The sequence below is a fragment of the Mastacembelus armatus genome, chromosome 14, assembly GCF_900324485.2.
Source record: "Mastacembelus armatus chromosome 14, fMasArm1.2, whole genome shotgun sequence".
NCBI lineage: Eukaryota > Metazoa > Chordata > Actinopteri > Synbranchiformes > Mastacembelidae > Mastacembelus > Mastacembelus armatus.
In genome coordinates, this window is record NC_046646.1 from 7,119,875 (window position 1) to 7,145,092 (window position 25,218).

Here is a 25,218-nt window from a genome sequence, read left to right on the forward strand (position 1 = left end):
GGATTCCAGCTTCTTGGAAAAAGCAGGTTTAGGAACCACATTTGTCGACAATGGAACCATACAATGCAATAAAAAAAAAAAAAAAACCCCAAAACAAAAACAAAACACCAAATGATTTTTATGAAAAAACTGACATGCATGAAAAAGTAAAGTCATTTAAAATGTTGTGCTGTGGATGCAACATTAAAGGATAGATTTTGTGTTGCTATCATCAGAAATGATTAGGTTTGAAGATCAATGTTGGCAGCCAACCATCGAAATCTCCGCTGCAGACATTTAGCTGTAGTAATGTTCTCCATCGAGTTAATTCTCAGACTGAGCCCAGTCATCAGTATTTCAGTCAAAATGGGAGTGAATCCAGAGCACAAGGACAAATAAACTGCTTTTTCCTTGTCATAGACACGTAACCATGGTAACTTGTACACAACAAATTTGGCAACATCTGGATCCTCAAAATGCTTAGAAGATATAAATATTAAAAATGCACCGACTGAAATGAAGCTAAAATGTCACCGATGACGATTAGATTCTGTGATTTTTGGTGGCTAAATTAACCCTGTCAGGGAGAACATGCCTCAACTCTCAGATGTAAAAGTGCGTATAGATATTACACACTTTGCAAAGCAGCTTGTGGTACAATAGGTGTTGGGGCTTGATGAAAAAGGAACCACACAGGAGGGCGCAGTAAACCCTTAATGCTGTAAACAATCCAAACATAAAGATCAATCTGTATTCATAAAAATATTTCTACAAAACTATTCCACGACTCTCACACTGTTAGATTCTTTTAGTGTTGCATCACAGATGGCAGCGACGGCCGGTCTGTTTTTGAGAACAAACCAGGACATATAATATAGATGGAAAATATCAGTCATTCCAAAATACTCTCTGCTCTGCAAAGTAGAAGTCAATGTTGAACTCCAGCGTGTTTACAATAAGCACTTGGTATGAGAAGTGATCAGTGTGTTTTAGCAGGATTTCAGCAACCAGGCCCAGTTGTGGTTCACTCACGACTGCATGCTGACAGGAGGCACCACACTGCACACTGAGACAGAACACGACACTAAGTTGTGTAAAACACAAAGGTCAGACCATTTCCACAGAGCACTAGACTCACAAGAGACTGATAATAAGCAAATAGCTCTCAGAAAAGTATTGGCAGCACAGGGTGACAAGGGGACTTGGTTCGGACACGGCTGACAAATAATGTTTGAAAAAAACAAAACAAAAAAAACTTTCATTGCATTTTTGTCACATTATTTTCTAAATCTTCTTGATCTTTCTAAATCAATACCAATGGATGACGCATACTGAGCCGGCTCTTAATCCCCATTCAGCTGTGCTGTCAACTGCTCACGAGGCATGAATAGTATTTTGCACCATTATCTGCCTGACTGCTTTCATTTGTCTGTAGATCAGATACTCAATCAATACTTTAAGCTTGTAAAAGTGAACAGGGCAGTGTGTTGCTTGACTGCACTGTTGTTTAATTAGAGCCTCAGCACACTGTCAAGAACTGAGGCAAAAAACAGCAGGTTCAGGACTGTTCATTTTCCTACAGGGGAGAGTGTTAAAGCAGCAGCCTTCAGTCTGTCTGGAAGGTGAACGAACTGCTGACCGACGGGGTAAAAAGAGCTGCAGTGCCTCCTCTTCAGCTGTGTCCTGCTCCTCTTCCTCACTGGTCAGGTCTCAAAGTACTTATAGATCTGAGACACGTACTGCATGACGCTCTGCCAGTCCGGCCTGTCGGTCTGCATGAGTTCCTCAATGTCCTGTTAGGAACAAAAAGAGTGGAGTTTGAAGGTTTGCAAATGTATTAAAAAAAAAAAAAAAAAAAAAAATCAGTTTTAATGTTAAAACTGCAGCTTTCACCTCTGGTTTGTTCAGATTTCACCAACTGTGTCTGAACTTTAGCTTTTGCAAATATTGTATTAACTTAAATTCAGTTTTTTATGTAAATCTGTAATACATGTGTGGTCATAAAGGTAAGCTGTATTATAATTAGGTCGTTCATGATAAGTGCAATGAATATAACTGTGATTGCTTTAACTAACTTCTGCAAATATACATAGTAAGATTTTAGTGTGCATTGTAAAAGATCAGATGAAATGCAGAGACCACATCTATGGGACAGTGGTGTTTTTCTGGCAGTGTTGAACTTGCTGATAAAGATATTTACTTACATGTTGAGCTTTTGCAGGTTAACTGGGCGTTTTCTGACGGTCAGTATCAAATGATGTGATTATTATTCACAGTGTTTTGAGAACAGATACTCAGACTATTGAGAAAAAGTGTAATCTCCAGTTAGCTGTGTGAGCCGCAGGTCAGCCGCCCAGAGACAAATCATAGCTGACCGTGATGAGTCAGACAGTGAACTGAGGTTTCACGTGACTTCCCATCGAGCCAGCGTCACGGCAGCTTCCATTAGCTCAGATTTACACAGAAGCTTCGGCACAACCACTTCCACAATGTCTCAACCTCCCTACAGGAGGATGATGAACTGCTCTGCGGGCTGTCCAAGGGTTTTGTTAATTTAATGCAGCATATAAAGGAAGAGTGAAAAATGAAAGTGTGTCACTGGGGACTAGAGCGAGGGAGCCAGAGACAGTACGGGTTTGTTTACAGCATTTTTAAGTCACTGACATGGGAACAAGTTTGCCACGTCCAATCTTGCAACCACAAGAACGTAATGGAGAACTAATAAGACAAAGAAATGTGAACTTTGGTCTCAGTGACAAATTTAAGTCTAATTCACTTCCAGCTGGCTCGTCCACATTTAGAGCAAATGGACTGTTTTGTATATTTTTAGAGTCATCTCAGAGCAGTGATTTTCACTGGGCTTTAGAAAGTCAAACTGCAGAAACCCAAATACATTCATCTTCATTATGTTCAGCAAAACATAAAGCTGCCATCATGTATACAGAGAGAGCAACAAGGGCAAACGCACAGATGTAGAACAGAGAGGAGAAGTGGTTACATTAGTTTAAACCTCACATGTCTCAGGTATTTCACAGCCACTGCTAACAAATGGACAATAATTGCCACAGGTATGTACAGTGCCAATAAAAGTGGGTCTGAGCTGAAAAACATCAGTCCTCATCTGGCTGGAAGACTGCGGCAGATTTTTCCTTAAGGTCTAGTGCTTCTTATGTTTGTGTGTCAGGCGTTCACATGACCTGGTCACATGACCTGGTCACATGACCTGGACAGTGTCCACAGTCTTACTGGTAATGATATAAATATTCATATGAGAATGGGAGAAACAGTAAAACAAACAAAAAAAAAAAGAAATTAAATGAAGAGCACATCAAAACCTGTGTGAGAGATGGAGAACAACTTTTATAAAGGTCCTGAAAAATATTTTTACAATCAGCTTCTTCCTATGAGTGATGGGAGAAAACACCACTGTTCACCAGAGTTTGAACAGTTTTGGTTATTTTGTGTGACAGATGTGTAAAAAGTCTTTTTAAAGTTTTGTATATTTCTCAGTGAATAGTGTGAAGCAGGCAGAATACTGCTAAAAAAGTGGATTTGACATATTTCCCTGTACTAACCAACATTTAGTCAAAAGGATTTAGAGTGTGATGACAGCCAGGACACAGTCAGTCAAATCTGATCGATCCTCACTCACACAGGCCTCAGTTAAGAGTTGAATAAACAGCCACTAAGCATGCTTTTTCTAAAATATAACTGATGAGTTATCTTGTCTTGAATAGTTATGGAGAAATACTTCGTATTAAAACAAGCTCTTGGACAACTTAACTTTGTGCTCTCTCCCTCTCTCTCCCTCTCTCTCTGTTCTCTCTGTACCTTCTGCAGGTGTCCCTGGTCCTGGTGCTGTATATCCCTGATGTGCAGTTACTGGTCCCACCAACCTGCAGTGTCTATTTGTTGTTTATTGTTGCTGTTCCTTTCGCTCTCCTCTATCCACTCACCCCAACCGGTCGAGGCAGGTGGCCGCCCTAACTGAGTCCGGTTCTGCTGGAGGTTTTTGCTTTTAAAGGGAGTTTTTCCTCTGCACAGCTGAAGACTCTTGCAAATGCAAATGCTGTTAATGTCATGTTTTGTGATGTCTTATTTTATAAAAACCTATATGTCTGTGTTGTTTTTTAAGAGAGGCAAACTAGCTGATGCCCTTGTGTCCAGTCCAGTCTGGCTGAAATAACCGTCTCCAGGCCTCAGTTTCAGATATAGTGGGCAGAGATGGGAGCTCCATGCAGCAAGGCCTGTTAGTGTATTTTCCAAAACGTCTAGCTATTCCTTTAAAAAAAACTAGCTGTTACTTTAGATTTGCTATCATCGATGCACTGTGTTAAAAGTGGCTTTGTTTACGCCATGGAGGGATTTTCTTACAAGGTCTAATTACTTCAATGGAGCAGCTGCTTGTTACTCAGCCATTTCTCAGGTTTTCACAAACCAACTAAGCTAATCAGAGTCAAAGCTGAATTATATATAAGGTTATATTTTCTCTTGGAGCAAATTGTTGTAGATTTTCAGCCCACGGTGCTATAACACAGGCAAACCATCAATAAAATAAAATAGTTGTGGAGCATTGCTGTTCTAAAAACCTCACATCCTGAAGGTTTACAAATCAAAGAGTATTTTTTCCAACTGGTCTAATCAAAGGGTCCTTCTTTGTTATGTGCGTGCGTGAGTTCTGTGGTAGCTCAACTCACCAGGGAGGATTTGATGCCAATGCTCTCGGCAGCCTGGAAAGCCAGGGTCAGATTCCGAACCTGAAGAAAAAACAAACCATTTCACGCTCAGACGCTGCGTGTCCCTGCACCACACATGGAGGTCCAAACAGCAACAACAAGCCCACAGATACATTTATGAACAAGCAATCAAGACTGTAAGCCTTGGCTTGTTTGTGTGAGTATGAAAGTGTTAAATAATATATGCTCTGAATATTTCATTTGTATAAAGCTATACTGGGCAAAAACCTTGTGTAAAAACAAACCTGTCAGTGAGCCTCATCAACAACCTCATGAATTTCCATCCATCCATCCATCATCTATACCTGCTTATTCCTAAACCAGGGTCACAGGGATCTGGTGGAGCCTATCCCAGCTCTCTTTGGGTGAAAGGCAGGGGTCCACCCTGGACAGGTCACCAGTCCATCACAGGGCCACATAGAGACAAACAACCTCACACACTCACACTCACTCCTATGGGCAATTTAGAGTCACCAATCAACCTGACATACATGTTTTTGGACTGTGGGAGGAAACCAGAGGACCTGGAGAAAACCCACACAAGCACAGGGAGAACATGCAAACTCCACACAGAAAGGCCCCTGATGGGTTTCAAACCAGGAACCTTCTTGATGTGAGGCAACAGTGCTAACCACTCACCCACCATGCTGCCCCCCTCATGAATTTAATCCTCATATTTGACTTATAAAACTGTGGCACCAGAACAAAATAAAGCTGCATTGGAATAACTTAAACTGATTGGCTGAGAGTAGAATCAAATAATAACTGAATCTGGTTTGGTGAATCACTTGTCCCCAGAGAACTGAACAGACGAATTTAAAAATGATTAGTATTATTATTATTTGAGCACTGTCGGTAAAAACCTGAACTCATCAACACTATTTCTTGAGCCTGTTGAAGTCTCTCTGCCTTTTAAATTGCATGCAGGTCCTTGGGTTGCCGATCGTGACAATCACAACCAAGCCAACCAACCATATTAACTGCCTCGGGACATCAGCACAGCTGGAATGATGGATTAATAAATTATAAATTCTTAATAATTAGCTTTGGAGCTGTAGACTGCTAAGTGAGGGAACAAATTTCCCCTGGTGCACCTAAAGTCCACCTATGATGCTGTTTTGTGAAAACCATCTATGATAAAGAAGGAGGGCAGTAATGGGATTATTGGAAGGACAGATTATACTGGGAGGAGGTGGGTGGGTGTTTGGGCCCCAGGGAAAGTCACTCAGCAAGAGTTATTAAAGCCAACATGCGTCTATTGAATTATTCAGAGAGATGGGCCACGCAATGTCTCTGTCATCAGCTTAATGTTACACACTCACACCGACACGACATGGCTAATTTGTCACGTAGGATGTCTCAGGCCTGGTCGAAGGTGTTTGCCTATTGTTTTAATGCTGTAGCAGGATGAAAGAGAGGAACCATATTGTTAGCAAAGTTAATGTATATACCACCTGCATGTCTGCATTACTAAGATGACAGCACAGAGCTATAGCTGCTGCCCTGTGCTTAGGATCGGTTATTGTATGACTATATGAATTTTACATTCATTATTCAGAGTGTCTATTAATAAAATGTATACAGTGCCATAATAATGTCTGTAATATTCAGCATTATAGTAAAAAAAAATGAGCCCAGGCAAAATGGCTTCAAGGCACTACAGGGTTTCTATGTTCCCCTCTCAGTCCTCCTGTTACACTGTATAAGGAGACCATTTCCACCATTTACGGGCTCACACTATAGTGGATTTATGTGCGGTATTTTCTGGAGACACAGTTCTTTTAGTCAGGGAGACTGAGTTGAGGCTGAACATGCAGACAATCAGACTATACATCTGAGAGAAAATTGTAGCAAAATTGAAGAAATAATAAAATGGGGGCAAAGTAAACACTGCCAAGCTACTGTGAACAATTCACCTCACTAAACAACTGCAACTGCCTTCTGTGCATTCGTGCTCGAGGCCTGAAAGATAAATGTCCTAATAAAGTCAGTTTTTGTATCAGCTCAACCTCATACACAGGAAAGGCTTTTCTCAGGAAAGCATTCAGTCAGAAAGTCTTGGGGTAACCTTTGTAGGGCCCTGCAACATCTGCACCATGCACTGTGCAGTTCATGTGAGCTACTGATACAAACTGACACAAAACACAGGATTTCTTATATATGGATGTATGCATAAGCTTGTGTGGGTCATGACTCAGTGATGACTGAATCTGAGCAAGTGAGTGAGCCAGGATTTGAAGCTAATGTGGAAGGAGTGCAATATCAGGTTTAAGGAGAGAGTTTGTGTGCAACGTGTTGTAGGTGTGCGACTTTTCTAGAAATGCACTGATTTCTGATTGAATTTACATAGTTTATTGAGCTTAGTTTGAGCACTAACTTACATGTATAGGAGACTCTGTGTGTGTGTGTGTGTGTGTGTGTGTGTGTGTGTTCAGTCTTCCTGCAGTTTTCTACCTTATCTTGACTGATGAGTTCCTGGTAGGGGATATGGGCGGGAAGATATGTGTGCAAGAGGGCACAGAAAGCCAGGCCATCACTCCAACTGCTGCTGAAGTTGGTGACATCAATATTCTATAGAAAGAGAAAAGAGGAGGGAACAGACACAGAGAAGAAACAGTAGTCACAAACAAGACAAAGTCAATATCAACCCACAATAATGAGCTTAAAGTGCCTGTAATTTGGGTTGGAGTGCTAACAGCCTTTTGACAACATGAACAGCCCATGAAAAAGCCATTAACTCATAGATCTGCAGGAAACAACATGAAAATTAAAATTTAATGCAATTTTATGCTGTTCTGGCTCTTTCAGAGTCCATTAATGCCTGGTCATGTTTCCTTTAGGAGGGTCTTCTTACTAGATCCACTTTAAACCTCCAGTGACTCTCTGATCTCTCCTCTGGGTAAACAACATGCATATTAGCACGTAGTAGTAGTTTTTTTGTGTGTCTGTGATTTACAGATCATCGTCACCTTGTACACCGTATTCAGGGTATTCAGGGTCTGATAATAGTACAGGGTTTGGAGGAAACACTTCCTCCGGGCCATTGTTTGGCGTTGCAGGCTCCCCGTTAGGTAGATAAGTTGTTTCCGGTATCTTTGTCTTTTATCCCTCTCATGAGCTTTGGGAGTAGAGCTCATAGCTAAGGAGGCTCACTGACACACGGATATGTGTCTGTGAGGTTTCATAGGCCTCTATATGCCACTTGTACTCATTCACACAATATACCTGCAAAGTTACAGTGTTTTGACAAGTACAGGTGGAAACACTCAGAGCTCCTACGAAGCAGACACATGTACATTTGGTTCAAAATGTTAAGATATAACAAAATTAATTGAAACTGCATTAAAGTTTATAAGTTGTAACTTGAAATGATTTATGAGAAGACAGGTGTGATCGTGTCATTAATGTGCAGGTATTTGGTCATAAGCCAAACTCCCATTGTCAGATAGTCTGCCTTAGAAACGCATTTTTGGTGTGAAGTGGGCATTGTTGGTTTCAGAAAGTTACAGGAGGACACAGAGCTGTTTAAATCTGACGTCAGAACAGTGCAGGGGGAGGACTGTCCTGCAGTCATTCAATTATTATCACTTATTTCAAAGAATCACTGAAGTCAGCAGTGATTATTCTGTGTGGACCACGAATGTTTGTACAGAATTTCATGTTAATTCAGTCGTTGTTGAGATGTTTCAGTGTGGACACAGACGAGAGACAGAAATTTCCTTTGCTCTAACAATGACATTGTTGTGGCCCCATGGGAGCATGGGACTTTACTCTACTGATGTTCTGAATATTTAGGGGCATACTGTATTTGCTGTGTGATGCAGCCCTGGGTGAGATCTTGTATCTTTCTACTCCAGATGAGACAAGATGTCCTGCTGTACTGTCACTGTTTTGCACAAAGCAGAAAGATACAAGGAAATGAGCTAAAATGAGCTAAAATGAAATATCTCTGGGTATGTTTGTGTGTGTGCACACATAGAATAAGCTCCAGTGATTCTAAAGATTGGACGTGCAGCCATGTGTTTACTGGTCAATCCTGGCCCTGGGGACCCTAGCTCTGCTGAGTTTCATCCTTTAAATCAAATCACTGACTGATCCATACATGTGAAGCTTGGTGAATGTAATTAACCACCTGAGGACAAGAATTAAAACTCCAGTAATGAATATTGCCTGAGCTATATAAAAGTGCTGAAAACAAGTGTTATTTCTGATTTTCTTTTTTCTTTTCTGCTTTGGTGTGATGGATGCTCATTACCTACACTTAAAGCCAGCCGTAGTTTCAAGATGAGCTGATGTAACTGTAACTGCGGCATCGACACATGTCCTGTTTCAAAAGAAAGGGTTGGTCTGTTGTTGTGGAGTTGACACTCATTGATGTGACCTGACAGTTGCTGTGGCCATTCCTGGACACTGGTATGAAAATGTGTCTTTAGCTATATTGATCCCTCACTTATTTTTACCTACAGCTTAGCCCTGTGTCGGCGTGGCTCTTTGGATGTCAGTGGATTGGTCAGTCCACCATCTTGGTTGAAGCTGTAATATCTCAATTGACATTGAATGGACTGAAACGTGAACGTGACCATTTCAATACGCTGACATTGGCCTTTAACATCACAGAGCTGCTGGCTTAGCTGCAGACACAGCTGTACTTTCGTTGAAAGATACTGTCAAAAGATTTTCCCATTTGATGTAATTAATATTTCCACACTCTCAGTATTATTATGTTCCTCTTAATCACGTTCCTACTGTGGATCTGATTTAATGTCGATGTCAATGACCATCAAGGATCTTAAATGTGATTTGTCAGAATACTAATAAAACATAACACAGAAAAGTGTAGACTATTATTGTTCAACTTGAATCACCAGGAAAAGCCAAAGAGCTTTTGTAGTCACAAAGGGATCTGAAGGAGCAGCTGCTTCATCTGAGAGAAACCAAACAGGATGCTTAGTCCTGGGTTCAGGCTTTGTTGACTATTATTTGTCATGAAATATATTGTGGCCTTATCAGTCACATTAACTTATGATTACTGTAACCAAAACAATCACCAATAGAGTCAAACAAATGAAGAAATTCCTGTCATTATATACATTAATAACAACTTTAATGGGATAGCAGAGGCTGAAAGCAAAGAGTCTCTGATGTCTCTCTTCCATCAGTCACTGCCTGTCTGTTATATCTGGAGGACAGACCTGTACAGTCATGTCAGTCCAGATTCCTCTCATAACTCCCCCTTCTCTCTCTTAGCTGGCTCAGCAGCACCACCAGTATAGCACTGTGAGCGTGTGTGTGTGATGTATGTGCAGACTGACACACACATATACAGGGGGGTGATATGGGGTTAGTCAGACCCCACAGACTCAGAGACAAAGATAGACAATGACAAATAAGCTGATAAAAAGAAGTTGCAGAGGGCAGTTTGTGTATGTGCGTTAGAGAGCGTGTCTCTGTGTTGTGGCGGTCTGAGGAGAACACATGTTCGACTCCAGGATGAACATGTGTTCGTTATGCTGGTGCTCAGGGTGGGAGCGGGAGAGGAAGGGGTTTGAGTGGCGCAGTTCGTTCAGGGGAGAAAGAGAGGGGGAGGCATGAATGCTAAAACAGCAGTGGACAACAACAGCGCTCTGGGAGCCGGCACAGAAAAGCAAACACAGCATCAAGCAACAGGAAGTGTCTCACTCACAAAAGGCAGAGCTGTTGCTTTTTAGGGCTCCGAGAAAGAGTGTGAGAGAGAAAGAGAGGCTTGTACAGAGAGAGGCCTGAACAGAGAAAAATAATCAAGTATAACGCAGATAAGATCTATGACAGCATCAGAAGCTAAATTAAGATGAAAATGACATTTTGTCATATTACATACTCTGCTAAAAACATTTTAAACACTGAGAGGTGCTGTCAATGAGTTCTGTCAAAAGCAGTCTAGCACAGATACTCCCCTCTAAAGCTCTGAGCGAGCCTAACCCTTCCAACCAGTCACAGGAGGCCAAAGCAAGGGGAGGGGGTTCACAGATGTAAACACGTAAACAAGCTTCCAGCCTATTTCTCCTCTCGTACTGACACGTCAAGCAGGTATTAGCTGCTGGAAGACATTGCAATGTTTGACTCATGCTAACAAGCTCTTGATTCCTACATTAGCTGAGAGCGAACAGCTGGAGGTGGAGCCCCTGAGGGGACTCTGTGGCTGGAGTTAGCTTGATTTTATTAGCCTGATTTAAGGTAATGTTACATTTTACATAGTTAACCAAAAAATTGACTCGCTCGCAATGTAACTGAGTACTTCCCACTATTGATCCAGAAAAGAGTGAAACATGCCTGTTAAAATTTCCTTGACACCAACATGCTTTGTCTGACCAACAGTCCAAAATCCAAGGATATACAGATTCCCACATTGGAGACGTTAGAAACAGCAAATAATTTTTTGCTTTCATGATTAACTGATTGTTATTGTGTTGATCAATTAATCAACTAACTGTTTAGGCCCTACTTGTTCGACTATAGGGAACATTACAGGCCAAGGACAACATATCCTCAGATTTGTAAAGCATTCAGAAAAGGAATTCAGATTCGAGCTGGACACGAGCCAGGTGCTAAAGACCGCACAGGCAGCAGTCTAACACTGTGTGCATCAGTAGTGCGCTCTCTGCCACATGTAAAAGCCACTGGACTGGTGTCAGGTCCAGCAGCTGTTATTATGCTTTAATGACACTTGACACCCAGATGTCAACGTGCCATTATTGGAATATTGAGCTCTTAGTCACAGATCAAGAATGTAAAAACCAAAGGCACAATGCAACATGCAGCGAGCGAGGGATTAGAGAGGGATGGTGGATAACCGAGACACACACGCAAAGCCCGTTTGTTAAAAAATCCATCAGTCTAAAGGGTGAAAATAGGACATGTCAAGCTTGAGAGAGTCATCTGACTGATGAGCTCATCTCGGTATATTTCTTGTCACTGAATCCCTCTACCTCACCGCAGCTGAAGGAATAGGGCAACAAGAAGACTGAGAACCAAGAATGATAGGAGAAAGAAAAAGTGGTAAAAACGAAATACTGAGAGTAAGGAAGAGCAGAGGAAGAGAAAGGGAAAAGAAAACAAAAAACGTGAAAAAGTAAGAAATGAAGGGACAAAAGACGAGAGAAGATGGGAGAGAGGGGGACAACGCCCTAATGGATCTTGCTATGAATTGTAGGGATGAGCAATAACAGGCTGAAATCCCAAGCAGGGGTGATGATGGAAATGAGGACAAGGCAACCTGGAAGGTCATAGAGCTTGTAGAGCTGGGGACTGCTGCACTTCATAGATTCAACCTGTCTCTAGATATGATTTAATGGACCCATTCTGCACACAAGACGGGATAAAGAGTGTGGAAAGGACTGGGGTCAAAAAGGGTAGGAGTGCACACTGATCAACTGTGCTGATGCTTTAGGATTTTAACAGCCTTTCTTTAAAATACTCACCTACAGTATCTTAGACACAGCCTGCATGAATATAGGAATGTTTATTATATAAAAGATAATTAGACTATAATGAATTGTGCATCTGTGTAGCAGGGTAAGATCTACTCCACTTACTGTGCGTGTTTGTAGTATTCACATACAATTTATGAATGCATGCTGTATATTAATTATTTAGCTTCCTAAATGAATAATGTGAACCATGATCCATTTATACAGTATGACTAAAGATGTTAAGCTGTTTGTTTAAAAGGGATACATAGTTTTTGCACATCTAGGTCTTTTTGTATCTAACTTCAAATGAATGGAATATAACACGTGTATGTATATATGTATGTATGTATAGCTCCACAATGATGACAATCATTTAAAATATTGGGGCCCTGGAGCTGTCATCACTTATAATCTGTTATTTTACACTGATGATCTCACTCTCAGCACCGTTACTGTTAATCCTAGATTATTAGAACTTACAATAATGGTTATTCTTTGAACCCTCTTCAACTCCTCGATGTCTGACCTCCATTCCACACTCACCAAGGGGTCCATTCCTGTCTCTTCAATGGCTTTGTGTGTGTGTGTCTGTGTGTCTCTGTGTGTGTGTCTGTGTGTGAGTTTCCCAGACAAGGCCGGATGAGCTCTGCTCTGTCAGGCCCAGCTGAGCCTAATGTTCAGAGTCTTTGCTCATTGTTCCCATCTTGAACAAACAGCACATTTATTTTTGTTTGGCTTTTATGGTTAATTGAGAAAAAAAAGGTTGAAAAAGTGTCCGGAGCTATCCTAAATTAAGACATCAAAGGGCCTGATAAATATACAGTGGGAGGCAAGTATTTTCTAACAGACCAGACATTCAAGAAAGCCTTTGCTTTTCAAACAGTGTAAACAGACAGTAGGCATTTTGCTTATGAAAACAAGGGAACAGCTTATTTTCCAAATAAGTTAATAGGATTCCTAGTGTATGTTAAAGTTTTGACATAAAATAAATAAAATCTTAAGTTGTGACTGCATTTCCTAGTCTGGTCAAACCACAATGTCCATTCAAGCAATGTAAAGTTTTGAGAGAGAGAAGGAAAAAGGTGTACACACAGGAAACGCAAAATTACCAGCGCAGCCCATTGAGCAACCTGCTCTTTAGAGTCAGATCTTCCAAACTGCCTTGAAAACCAGTGTGAACAGAAGTTGTACAAAAGCAGTTTTGTGTTTCAAGTCTTGTGTCCAGTCCAGTGCTGACGTGCACAGGATCCCATGTGAATACTAATTTCCTGTCAGAGGCCCCTTCAGTTTCTCCCACAGGGCAGAGAAAATCAGAGGCAGCTTAAGGTCTTCGTTGATCGATCTTTGCTTCCCAGAATCTGACATGTGAAGTGCGATGGAGCCTGTCAGACTCACATCTCATCCTCCGCTGAGAGTTTAACACAAATCTGGACCTGTGCATTAGTGGGGTATAGAGGCAGCTGGTAGGTAAAAACACCACACTGTCCCTCAGGGGCTCTTCTCCATGGTGATAGCGCACACATCCTTCATGTGTGTGTGTGTTTACATGCATGTCCTTTGCCACGCTTCCATTTTCTTTCTCTAACTGTGTTAGCGGTTCACAGATCCACATCCACATCCACACAGCCTCCCTTGTGCTAATCACAGGAAAATATCCTTCTCCTTTCTTTATTTATCACAGTAAACACTGTGACATGGGGCTTTGAGTCCAGCTCTAACCACACAATTTTTTTTTGCCATATCCTTAGCAGCTACTTGAACATTAAACATCTAAAATAATGTACTGGCACGCTTACAGTAGGTCCCATTTTTTGTTTCACTTTAATTAGGCTGCTGTTGGACCAAGAGGTCCACCAATAATAGGACTGTAATAACAACTGGCATGGGGCTGACTTCCCCTTGGCTTTGTTCTGGCTCACACAGTGGCTTTTCAGACTTGGTGCTGGCTGATGAGCATGATGTGTGAGCCTGACCCCACTGTCAGAGAGACAGGGTGGAGAGTGAACAGCAACGGTCAAGGCTGCTTCTTCATAGTGACCATTGATTACCTACAATTACAACTGGGTGATACCACACAAAACAACCAATTTGTGTTCAGCTATCAGCTCTTTAGACTTAGTAAACAGCAGAGAAAAGCAACAAAGTGTATGTGGATATTTTCACAAAAGTGAACCTCACTAACCTTTATCAGCGTAGAACATGACAGAGAGAAGGAAAAGAAAACTAAGCAACTCAAATGTGGCTGTATTTTGGGGATTAGTCATAATCCATGTGCGTTGCTGTCCTGGAGCTACAAACTATGTGACAGATCTGTCAGCCTCTCTGGGCATTAGGCCCATAATTAGTGGCTTCTATCTGGACAGAGGACGAATAACAATTTAACAATCTGACCTCCCACCAGACATAGGAAGTGTGCTCTAACATTTTCCTTTAGCTTGTCACAAGACTCAAGGGTGGCCTGTGGATGCATATTTTCTGGTGTTGGGAACTCAACCTACTGTAACTGATGCATGAACACTATATGTCACACATGAAATATGCAGTATGTATGCATGCACCCTTGAAAACAGAAATCCTCGTGGGAGATAGTAGAATTCAGAGGGAGGATGCTCAAGAGGAAAATGACAGCCCTTCTCATAAATGTTTGCTGAGAAAAACACCAAATGCACAATATATTGGGAAAATCCTTCCGAATCTAAGTTACAGAGCACTTTGATCAAACTACATTTCAGATGCATGTCAGATGTCAGATTCAGATGCAGATAGGATTTTTTAACTTATCAACTTTTCTTTTGTGCTCAGTACAAAGGTATAGTCATACAGTGAACACACATTTTGTACAGAATATGTGACAGAGCATGCTTGTCACTAAGTGTGAGTAGCATGCACGCACGCATACAGCTACATCCACCACACCATATAACCAATACTGGTTTCCTACAGCTGCAGCTCAAAAGTGCAACCTGAAAATACTGTACACAGTTAAAATTGCTGTTTGCTAAAGTGGTTGATAAAGGGGAGACAAACTGTGTAGCGAAGGCACTTTGGACGTGAAGCTATGTGAAGCTAATAGGGCTCACAGATGTCTTGTAATCCCAACTAGTTGAAGACAACAAATTATGCATTTGATGCACACAATCCCCTGGGGCAGGCATTTAGGCCTCCATAAAACCTATCTTTATGTCAGCTCATGATTTTATTGGCACTGTATGTATTCTTTTGAAAGACCTCCCAGTTGATGCAGCTGTTTCACCAGCAATTAGTGATCTCGCCATAGCATCCACAGACGGATGGGGTAGTGGAACAGCTTAACCAGATTCTCAAGAGTTTGTGGTTGACAAGACTGGGACTGATGACTACCTTTCCTATTTTCTGCTTACTGGATGGTTCCCCAGGTTTCCACTGGATTGTCCCCCTGTGAGCTGTTGTATGGATGGGAAGTCCCTGGGATCTATAGACTTCCTTAAGAAGACATGGGAAATGGCGACATCTTCCAGTGACAGAGGGGTGGTCCAGATTGTCCTGGAAATGAGAGATTGGCTATCCAAGAAAAAGAGGAGGCAGAAGTATACATATGTGTGGCCCAAAAGGTGCGGTATGACCAGCAGGTCCTCCTTCTCCTAGGTCCTCCTTCTTCTGCCCACTTCCATTAGCAAGTTGGTAGCTAAACGGCAAGATCTGTAGGTCATCTTGCAGAAGACAAGCCCTGTCACATATGAAATACAACATCCTGATAAGAAGCAACAAAAATAGATTTAGGTGTAGACATGGACGAGGAGGTGGATACAGGTATTAAGTTGATGAAGAAGGCAAAGCTAGAACCCTCTCACCTTACTCCTGAAAATCAACATCAGAATGGAGCAATCTAGTAGTGACTGTCTTTAAGAAAGATGGTTCCATCCACTCTTTCATTGACTTCTGGAAGCTGAACACCATCTTCAAATTTGATGCCTAACCAATGTTGACAGATTGAGGTGCAGCCTACTTCGATGATGTTGCCACATTCAGCAACTCCTGACAGAAGTATGTTCAGCACCTGAGAGAAGTCCTGGGACAAATCCAGAAGGCCACTCAACATTAGTAATTGTGAGGCAAGGCAAGAAACATGGTATCTGGGTTACCATCTGTGAGGTGGGGAGGTGCAACCCTAAGTGGATAAGGTAGAAGCCATCCTGAACAGCCTTTGTGTATGCATAAAGAAGGACATATGGTCATTCCTGGTGGTACAGGAGATTTGTGTCCCCTCACAGCCTTAACTGTCAAGGACAAGAGGAACACTGTACACTGGACAGAGGAGTGTAAGGCAGCTCTCAAAGCCTCTTTTCTTCTCCAGTTCTCAAGAGTCCTGATTTCATCAAGAAGTTCCTAGTCCAGGTGGATGCATCAGCTGTGAGCCTTGAGGCAGACATAGCTCAAGGAAATGAGCAACCTGTGCTGTACCTGAGTCACAAGCGTCTACCAAGGGAAACGAGGTACTCTGTGGTAGAGAAGGAGGGTGGCCATTAAGTGGGCTTTGGAGAGGGTAAGTTTCTACTTGTTGTGCAGGTAGTTTGGATTTGGAGACAGATCCCATAGCACTTGCTTTACTCCATGAACTACCATAACAGATACGTCTGGTTGTATCTTTCCCTGCAACCCTATAAATTCAACATTTGGCATAGTCAGTCAATGGATAAGGTAGACACTATCCTGAACTGCTCAGGCAAGACCAGTGTGGGGCAGACTACCGGCCCTAGATGAGACGAGATGTGACGGAGCATGCTCAATAGTAACCGCAAATAGCGTGTGCACACACACAAACACACCAACACCCATATATACAACTACATCCACCACATCATATAAGTTTTAATAGTTTCCTACAGTAGAAATACGGTGGCCATTAGCCTATAGCATTATTATCTTTCATTGTTGAATAGTCATTTTTCTGCTCTGTAGTTTATTTTTTTGTGTAAATTTATTTTGATTGTATGCTGTTTAGGAGATTAAAGCAACATACATCTTTAAATTTATATTCTCCCCCCAAGAACTATACAGACATGGGGGCAGGTGTGACTCAGGTGGAAGTGCAAGTCACCCATAAAAGGGTTTGTGGTTCCATCCCTGGCTTCATTAGTCCACCTACCACAGTGTCCTCAGGCAAGACACTGAACCCCAAGTTGCCCCAGGTGGCTGTTCCATGTATGAGTGTGCGACTGATTGTGTGCGCATGAATGGGTGAATGGCCAAATAGTGTATAAGTGCATTGAGTGATATACTTGATAAAAGCACTAAACATTTATCAGACCATTTATCATAAAGGAATACTAGAAATAAAACTGAGAGACACCAGTAATTTTTTATAAGTTGATAAACCCTTAGGGAGGGGCTAAAGGGTTCAAAGGAGTGTGGGGAATGCGACCGGTGAGTTTGTAAGCCCATAGTTACACAGAAAGTAACTATGGGCTTACACAATACTAAGATGTTCCATGGAAATTTGGTATGATAAACAGATATAAAATGCTGCCAGTTTTCTGGTAACAGATATTCATCACATCAGTAAACAAATCACTAGGGTCAAGGCCATGCAGTGAAGGGCAGTCAGACATCTGACAACATTTTTGAACACTGACATTTTTCAGGCAAACTACTCCAAAATCTTTGGACATGTCCAGTTATAGTTCAGGTGTATGGCACACCTGAAGAAAATACACAGAAACATGAGGGACATGAGAAACTAGAAACGTTTGTGTGTTATCAGCTTAAGCACATTGTGGTTGTAATGCTGTGACTTAGATGAAGACCAGATCACAATTTATGGCTAGTTAATGCAGAAAACCAGTTAATTCCAAGGGGTTCACATACTTTTTCTTGCCACTGTATGAAAGATCACAGCAAGACTCAACAACAGTTCTTCAGGAAGGGGCTGATTATGCCACAGACCAAAACACTTCTAGGAGCCCAATCTTCTTACTGCATTCCTGATAACTTGCAAATAATCACACTGTGTTGTTAAGCTCTTTGTAGGAGGGGATCATAGGTCCCATAGTTAAATCCAGACCAGCAGGTATGAGGCTCTTTTAAGGCTTCATGTTGCTGTTCCCAATGTCCTGAAATAGACTGAGATCTGAAATTCTATTTGGAACTTTAGACACAAGTAACCACACATTTACTCAAATATTGTACTTAACTGTTTTTGAATGTCGAGTATATTTATATGCTGCATTATACCTGTACTCCTCTACATTTCTTAGGGCAAGAATACGATTTTAGATACAAAACATGACAAATGCATTATGATACATGAGAAATAATGCAGTTAAAATGATCTCCACATTGACCAGCTAGAACATTAAAATAATTATTACACATTAGAGTATCTATAATATTGATTTGATACTGATATTATTGATTATTGAATAATCTAATAATGATGTAAGACTTGCAAAGAAAATGCAAAAACTTTTCTTGTTCCAATTTCTGAAATATGAGATTTCTGCTTTATTAAAATGGTTGAAACATTTTCAGTTATTGCAAATGACTGCAAAATACCTGACAAATTATTTAAAATAACTCAAAATATATAATTTACATTCTGTGTTATAATGACACAGTAAGTGTAGTTTTCAATGTGGTATTAGTTTCACTAGCGAATTTAGGACTTTTACATGGTCCAGATACTCAGTTTGCACAGGGAGGGTGCAGTGTTACTCTCACGAGGGTGAACTGACTGAAGGCGTGAGTGACTTTGTTTAGCCTTTTCTAAATCTAACTTTTTACACACTGGTGGACAGTCTGGCAGAAATGAGGAGTAATTAGAAAATTAGAAATTAGTACTAAAGCATTAATTAGATAATTGAAAATTAATACTAAAGCTTTAATTACATAATTAGAAATTAGTACTAAAACAGTAATTAGAAAATTAAATATTAGCACTAAAGCTTTAATTACCTAATTAGAAATTAGTACTGAAGCTTTAATTAGATTATTAGAATTAATACAAAAGTTTTAATTAGATAATTAGAAATTTGTATTAAAGCTTGAATTAGATAATTAGAAATAATTACTAAAACGGTAATTAGAAAATTGTACTAAAGCTTTAGTCATAAAATTAGAAATCTGTACTAAAGCTTTAATTAGATAATTAGATAATTATTTGCACTAAAGCAGTAACCTTCCAGAGTCTTTAAATACATGCTGGCTGCCCAAACACTTGTCAAAACGGTCTGTTATTTGAGCCACAACACTCTGTATACAGGTCCAACGTCTTATCAGACAGATATCTGACTGTTGGTGAACTGAAATTTTATCTCATCTGGTCAGATGTTTCCACCACAGAGGATCTGCTGTGTGTTTTATCAACATGTGCCGTGTAACTATCAAACACCAAATTTCAGATGAAAGGAGGGTGACTCAAAGTTCACTGAGCAGCACTCAAGCAAAGTTATTGATCTTACAACTCAGTTATTCCGACCATTTATCACTGGGAAAAGCTGGGTCTATTTTTAGCAGTTATCACCACCTGTGCCCTGTTATATGTGTCAAGCTAGGGTTAGTTGCTGTTAGACTGACACTAAACAGGACAAAAACTAATTTATGTTTATAACTCTAATTAAGCTTCTATCAGAATGGGGAGGGCTTTAATGACCTCTTCCTCCTAAACTGGAGTTTGCAGGCTAGGACCAGTCTGTGTGCTGCTAAGAGTTTTAGCATTTGCTAGCTGGCATGCTGGCAGACAAACATGAAGATTACAGGGGCAAATCTCTAATCACACTGGGTTTAATGGGCTACTTAAACTGGGTATTAGGAGAGCAGATAAGCCAGGTGATTGTCAGTACTTGGCTCCATGGACACAGGAAACACAGATGGGAACACAACACAATAACAATGCATACACAAATGGACATGCATAAAAACAAGCTGGACATATAAATACACACATGTATGAATCCAACATGTCTATAACACTAAGTGCTTTGCTTCATTGTTTCCATTACACTAAGGTGACAGGTGGGGGAATGGTGTCTGCAAACAGTAATGTGCTACTACAGTCTAATACCTCAGTGATGGCTGAAAAAAAGAAATAACTACTGAACCTGAGGGCACAGACACACCAATACTGCATCCATGCAATATAAATTGGGGATGGAGAGGAGCTGTCATCTCACTTTTAAATGAAAACCTGGAGAGTATGGGAGTGAAATAAAAGCTGTAGAGAGAAAAACAGGGTGCGAAAGTGAACGAGCCTGCCCTGTACTTGAGCAAGAACTCTGGCCTGTGATCCCTACCGGATAGCCTTCTGTTTTCTTCTGGCACCACTTCAGTAGAGCGTTTCTCTTAGATCCTCCATACTCCCGCGCCAGTGCAGCCAAGGGGTCCTTTCTTTCCACACTGTCACCAGGGAACCGCAATCACACAAGGAGAGAGACAGAGACAGGGAGAGTTACAGTATGTCGTCTGTGATATGATAAGGCTTGTGTTTGATTACACCACGACACCGATAAACTTGCATGCACATAGACATTTACGTTTTGTTGGTCTCATAGCATAGCGTAAGACTGTGTTCTTCTGTGCAAGCATTTCCAAGATGAAAATACTCTGTAAAAACAATTTCGCTGTATAGGAAACTGGTTCATTGTTGGTATTGATGTAAAAAGGACATGAATTTTTACAATGAATGTAGGAATCCTACAGGGACCTCAGATTTGTACTTCTCTCTATTTGTAAATATAAATTTTTAGATCAAAATAATTTGCACTCCAGAGAGAAAAGAGCTGTAAAATAAACATCACCACATTCAAATGATTATAATAAGACCATCAGGTAAACTGTTCATTAAATATTTCCCACATAATGACAGCAAAGGTTTTCTTGCTTTAAAATAACATATAAGTAGCATTAATATTACGGCTGTAACTTCATAGTGTGGCTATAGAAACATAAAGAGGAAAAGAAGATGATGTCAAATAATGGTCCAAATGCTGTAGCATGTACAATACTACTAAGAGGTTTCATACTCCTTTATTTTGCTGCATAGTTTATCTAATTCCCAAATGTTCCCTCTCTGAAAAGCAACTCTCACTAACAGTATACGGGCTACACGGTTACAATGCACAAGAGAGATAAAATAGAAATTACAAGAGACTGATTAAATCTGTGGCATTTTTCGGAGGGTCTGCTCCCTGGGGTTTGTGCTGTAGCTGAGGCCATGGGAAGACCACAAGACACGGTCACTGCTCTGAACATAGTCAACATTTCACACGTCACGTAAGAAGGCCAGCAGCAACAAGATCCTGTCCAAAGAAATTTTGCACAGATGGAGAGTGTGTGTATTTATCTGACTCAGCAGCTAGATTGGATCCTTAGAACATGCTGGTGTTTATTAGAGAATTTTTGATTGAAGGTGTGCATGCACATTTACAGTAGTCACAGGAAAATAAGTTAATATGCAAGAGCATTTACACACATCTATGGCTGTGTGTGTGATCTTGAGCAATTTATTGCACCACTATAAAATACTGAGTGCCCATAATGAGCAGAAAGCACAATAATGTCTGGGCACTAGAGGAGGAGAAGATGAGGTTGGACAGACAGCCTTAATGTTTATTTATACAACACTTTAAGACTGCATGGATGTAGTCTTTATTAATGTCAACAATCGCTTGGTTGACACTGAGGGTGTTGTCCTGTATTTGACTGCTTCAACCAACTTCACTGTCTCACTGTGCCAACACAAATGTAAACCTGAACACTGAGTCACCTCAAATGAAACCTTGCAGTAGCATGTGTTCATAAGGCTAATGAATGTAAGTGCCACAATGAGTCATTTTTGAGTGTACACAGGCAGGAGTGGTCTGCACAGGGACAGAAGAGCCAATAATACCAGATGATGAAAACATGTTTGTTTAACACCTGTCTTATTTCCTTATTAATAAGCAAACACTTATCTATTTTCTGTGTTAAAACCATCGGTGTTGACTCAACACCAATAGCTGTCCTACTCCAAAACCGCTTAGCTGGAAGTCAAATATTGAAAACAGAATTTCAGTATAATGTTTGATGTCTTGGATAAGAATCTGTATTCTATTCTGAATTAACAAGTTATGTTAAAAATCTGTGCTAAGATGCTTTTAGCATTTCAGAACAAACATGTTCCTGCTTTCAAAACATATCATCAGTTCCACAGGAAAACTGCATAGCCAAACAAAATAATTTGGGTATTCCCACCTTAGCTTGCTGTTGCCTTGGTTGTAGCTGAAGGATGACGTGCGGCTACTGAGCGAGGCCGGGGTTTTGATTACGGACTCCAGGGAAGGGCTTTTCCTCATAAGGCTGTTAGATTTTAGGTCTTCCCCGCAGCCCGACAATTTATCTAGAGTATGAAAGATGCAGGAAGTTGTATGAGGCACATTAGAACGTAAAGAGTCAGTCAGGCATTCTTGATGTACAAGAAATGACTGTCAAAAATTGCTGATTCTACCTGTCTGGACCAATACCCTCTAACTTTTTTCAGTCTAATCTACTAAAACACTCTAAAATCCCCTGCCTGAGGGTTGTTGTCTGTTCAAAGACAAACCTGAAAGCAAAAAAACAGCTCAGTGAATTTAAAAGTAATTTCTCATCAGTGAGTTAATGCTCAAATACTATACATTTCACTTTGTGGACAACTAACAAATCACATCAGCCATGCTAACGTATAAAGGCACTGACTTGAGTAGTTCTTCGCTGGCACAAGGCCCTTCGTTAGTCAAATATGACCGCTAAATGAAAAATACACACACGAGAATATAAACCACCACAACTCAAACCTGAATCCGTCTCTGTCTTACATACCATGAGGATGAGAGAATTCTCCACGACTGATTCGTTTCTCCAGAGTCTTTGACAGCGGCTTTATGTATGAGTGCCTCTAAGAGAAGACAAAACAGTACAAGTATCATACCATAATCAGGAAGTCTTTTTTAAGCTTTAACAAAACCATGTTTTCTAACAACTGTCATATACCTGGATAGGGGAGACAGCAGCAGCAGGTGCCGTGCGCACGGGGATCCCACTCAGCGGACTTCTTGGTGTGGAATGCAGTTGAAGTGCGTGGCTTGGTCCATCTGAGAGACCAAATAATATACAATGGCCCTTGACAACTCTATAAAAAGTAGTTCTGAGAATGCTGTAGAGAAGACGTGCAGTATGTGGCAGCCGTTATTCTGCCTGAGAATATATATGTAAAGGGAGCATTGCTCGTCCAGTGCAAAGAACATTTAAAGCAGCTCTCTGCAGTGGCACAGGATGGAAGCAACAGAATTTCAGTATCGTCAAAGATAATACATAAGTGTACGAAGGCAATAAAGTGAGTGCAGTATGAACATACAACAATAATGAGATATTAAAACCAAAATACTTTTTGAACAGTAAATGTTTTTTGATTCACTATTGACAATTGTCAAGTACCCATAAATAGTATTTATTTTGGGGACAAATTCTTAGTCTTATTTACTTATTCTTTAACTATACACTTTTTCCAGATAGCCCTCTACAGTACAATGTAATCCTATACAACTATTTGATTATAAGGTCAACTTTTACAATGCCTATATATAATACTTATTGTTTAAAGCACCGCTTGAACAGTCACATTAGGTTTTCACTGGTATCAGCTACTGACCTCTAACCTGCGGTCATTTAATGCCGAACAATCCCACACGCCTGCACAGAACTTTGCTGCATAGAAATGACATATCCATGCCGGACATCTCACCAGCTGCTCCCTTTATGGTTACAGGAATGTAGTGGGATTTCTTGTAAGAGTATGTGTGTGTGTGTTGAAGTGCTCTGTGCTCACTTTGTCCAACAGTATCAAAGGACTTAATGAGGGATTTGACAGTAGCGCCGGGCTCTGAGTCAGTATCTCCGCTGGCTTCGTTGGGCGTGGTTGGGATCATGGGGATGCCACACCAGTGACGGTTGTTATCAGAATCAGACACTCTCACCTCATCACCTTGAGACCTAACAAAGAAAACGAACAAAGTTTCTGTGTAGAGACATAGATACATACACCTGGGCAGAGAAAAATCTGATGATACAGCATGTGCATTTGTGAACTGAGGAGTGGACTTTCAAAACCCTCCCTTTAGCACTTTTCTTCTGAGATTACCTGCTGATTAGAATGAATGCTTTCAAATTAGTTGTTTGTTAGATATATTGACAAGAACATGTGACCACAGTTAAAAGTTTGAACTAAAGAACTGTCAACAACTGATGACCAGTTGCAGATACACAGATCTAAATTTAGAACACAAAATCTGAACATCTGAGTAAGCCAATCATCAAGACACTTTCTAACCATTGGCCCTTGTGAACATTGGACTTTAGGCTCTAGAGTGAGGGATTTAGAGTGTGACACAAAGATAGTGGCAGATGACAAATGAATAACAAAGAAGTAGGGAATTTCTGCACTCTACCACATTTCATTTATTCATTGACCTACCATTGACAGTCAAACAGGCATACAGTACACTTACAGTATATGTGTTCCTTTTCAGGCATAAAAAAAGCCTTTTTAAGTCTCTGAATAAAAACTTAACAGGACATTCACTGTATTGTTCATTAAGTTTTACTAAGACAAAAAATGGGCGATAACACTATCTTCTCATCTTTGCCCCAATTTCTAGAGTTTTTTCAGCCTATGCAAATGTTTACATTTTGAGGACCAGTGCCTTATTATCTGGTATAACAACATGGCTTTTAATAAAAATGCACAAACTGGACATCTGTGATAAAAGCTGGAGTGTAAGTAGAACCTGAGATCCTGCAACCACATATTATTATACTACAGCAACATAGAATATTTCAGTAGGAGTTTGGCTCAAATACAAAATAAATCAACCATGTGATAAGTGACATATCTTTCAAAATAAGTGACATCACAAAATTCGAATATCTGATATGTTACATACATTACAAGAGCGATTAACATGAAAGAAGAGCTGATTCACCTTTAAGTTTCAAATACAAAGTCTATGTGGTTGACTATGTTTAACTTTCCTAAGGGATATATTTAATAAAAATATCAATCCATT

General features: G+C 40.5%; 1 protein-coding gene across 3 annotated transcripts in view; it reads right to left on the reverse strand.

Annotated features, from left to right (window-relative positions):
• Positions 1 to 92: 92 nt before the first annotated feature.
• The window catches only part of specc1 (sperm antigen with calponin homology and coiled-coil domains 1), a 64,539-nt gene continuing 39,413 nt past the window's right edge, over positions 93 to 25,218 (reverse strand). For all 3 annotated transcript variants that reach the window (XM_026327950.2, XM_026327951.1, XM_026327948.2), the window contains exons 8-15: positions 23,982 to 24,145; positions 23,147 to 23,247; positions 22,976 to 23,051; positions 22,370 to 22,514; positions 20,431 to 20,533; positions 7,170 to 7,286; positions 4,677 to 4,736; positions 93 to 1,772 (exon numbers count right to left, since the gene is read on the reverse strand). In XM_026327950.2, coding sequence (XP_026183735.1) covers positions 1,683 to 1,772; positions 4,677 to 4,736; positions 7,170 to 7,286; positions 20,431 to 20,533; positions 22,370 to 22,514; positions 22,976 to 23,051; positions 23,147 to 23,247; positions 23,982 to 24,145 — 856 coding nt within the window. In that variant the 3' untranslated portion in view covers positions 93 to 1,682. The remainder of the gene's footprint in view (positions 1,773 to 4,676; positions 4,737 to 7,169; positions 7,287 to 20,430; positions 20,534 to 22,369; positions 22,515 to 22,975; positions 23,052 to 23,146; positions 23,248 to 23,981; positions 24,146 to 25,218) is intronic.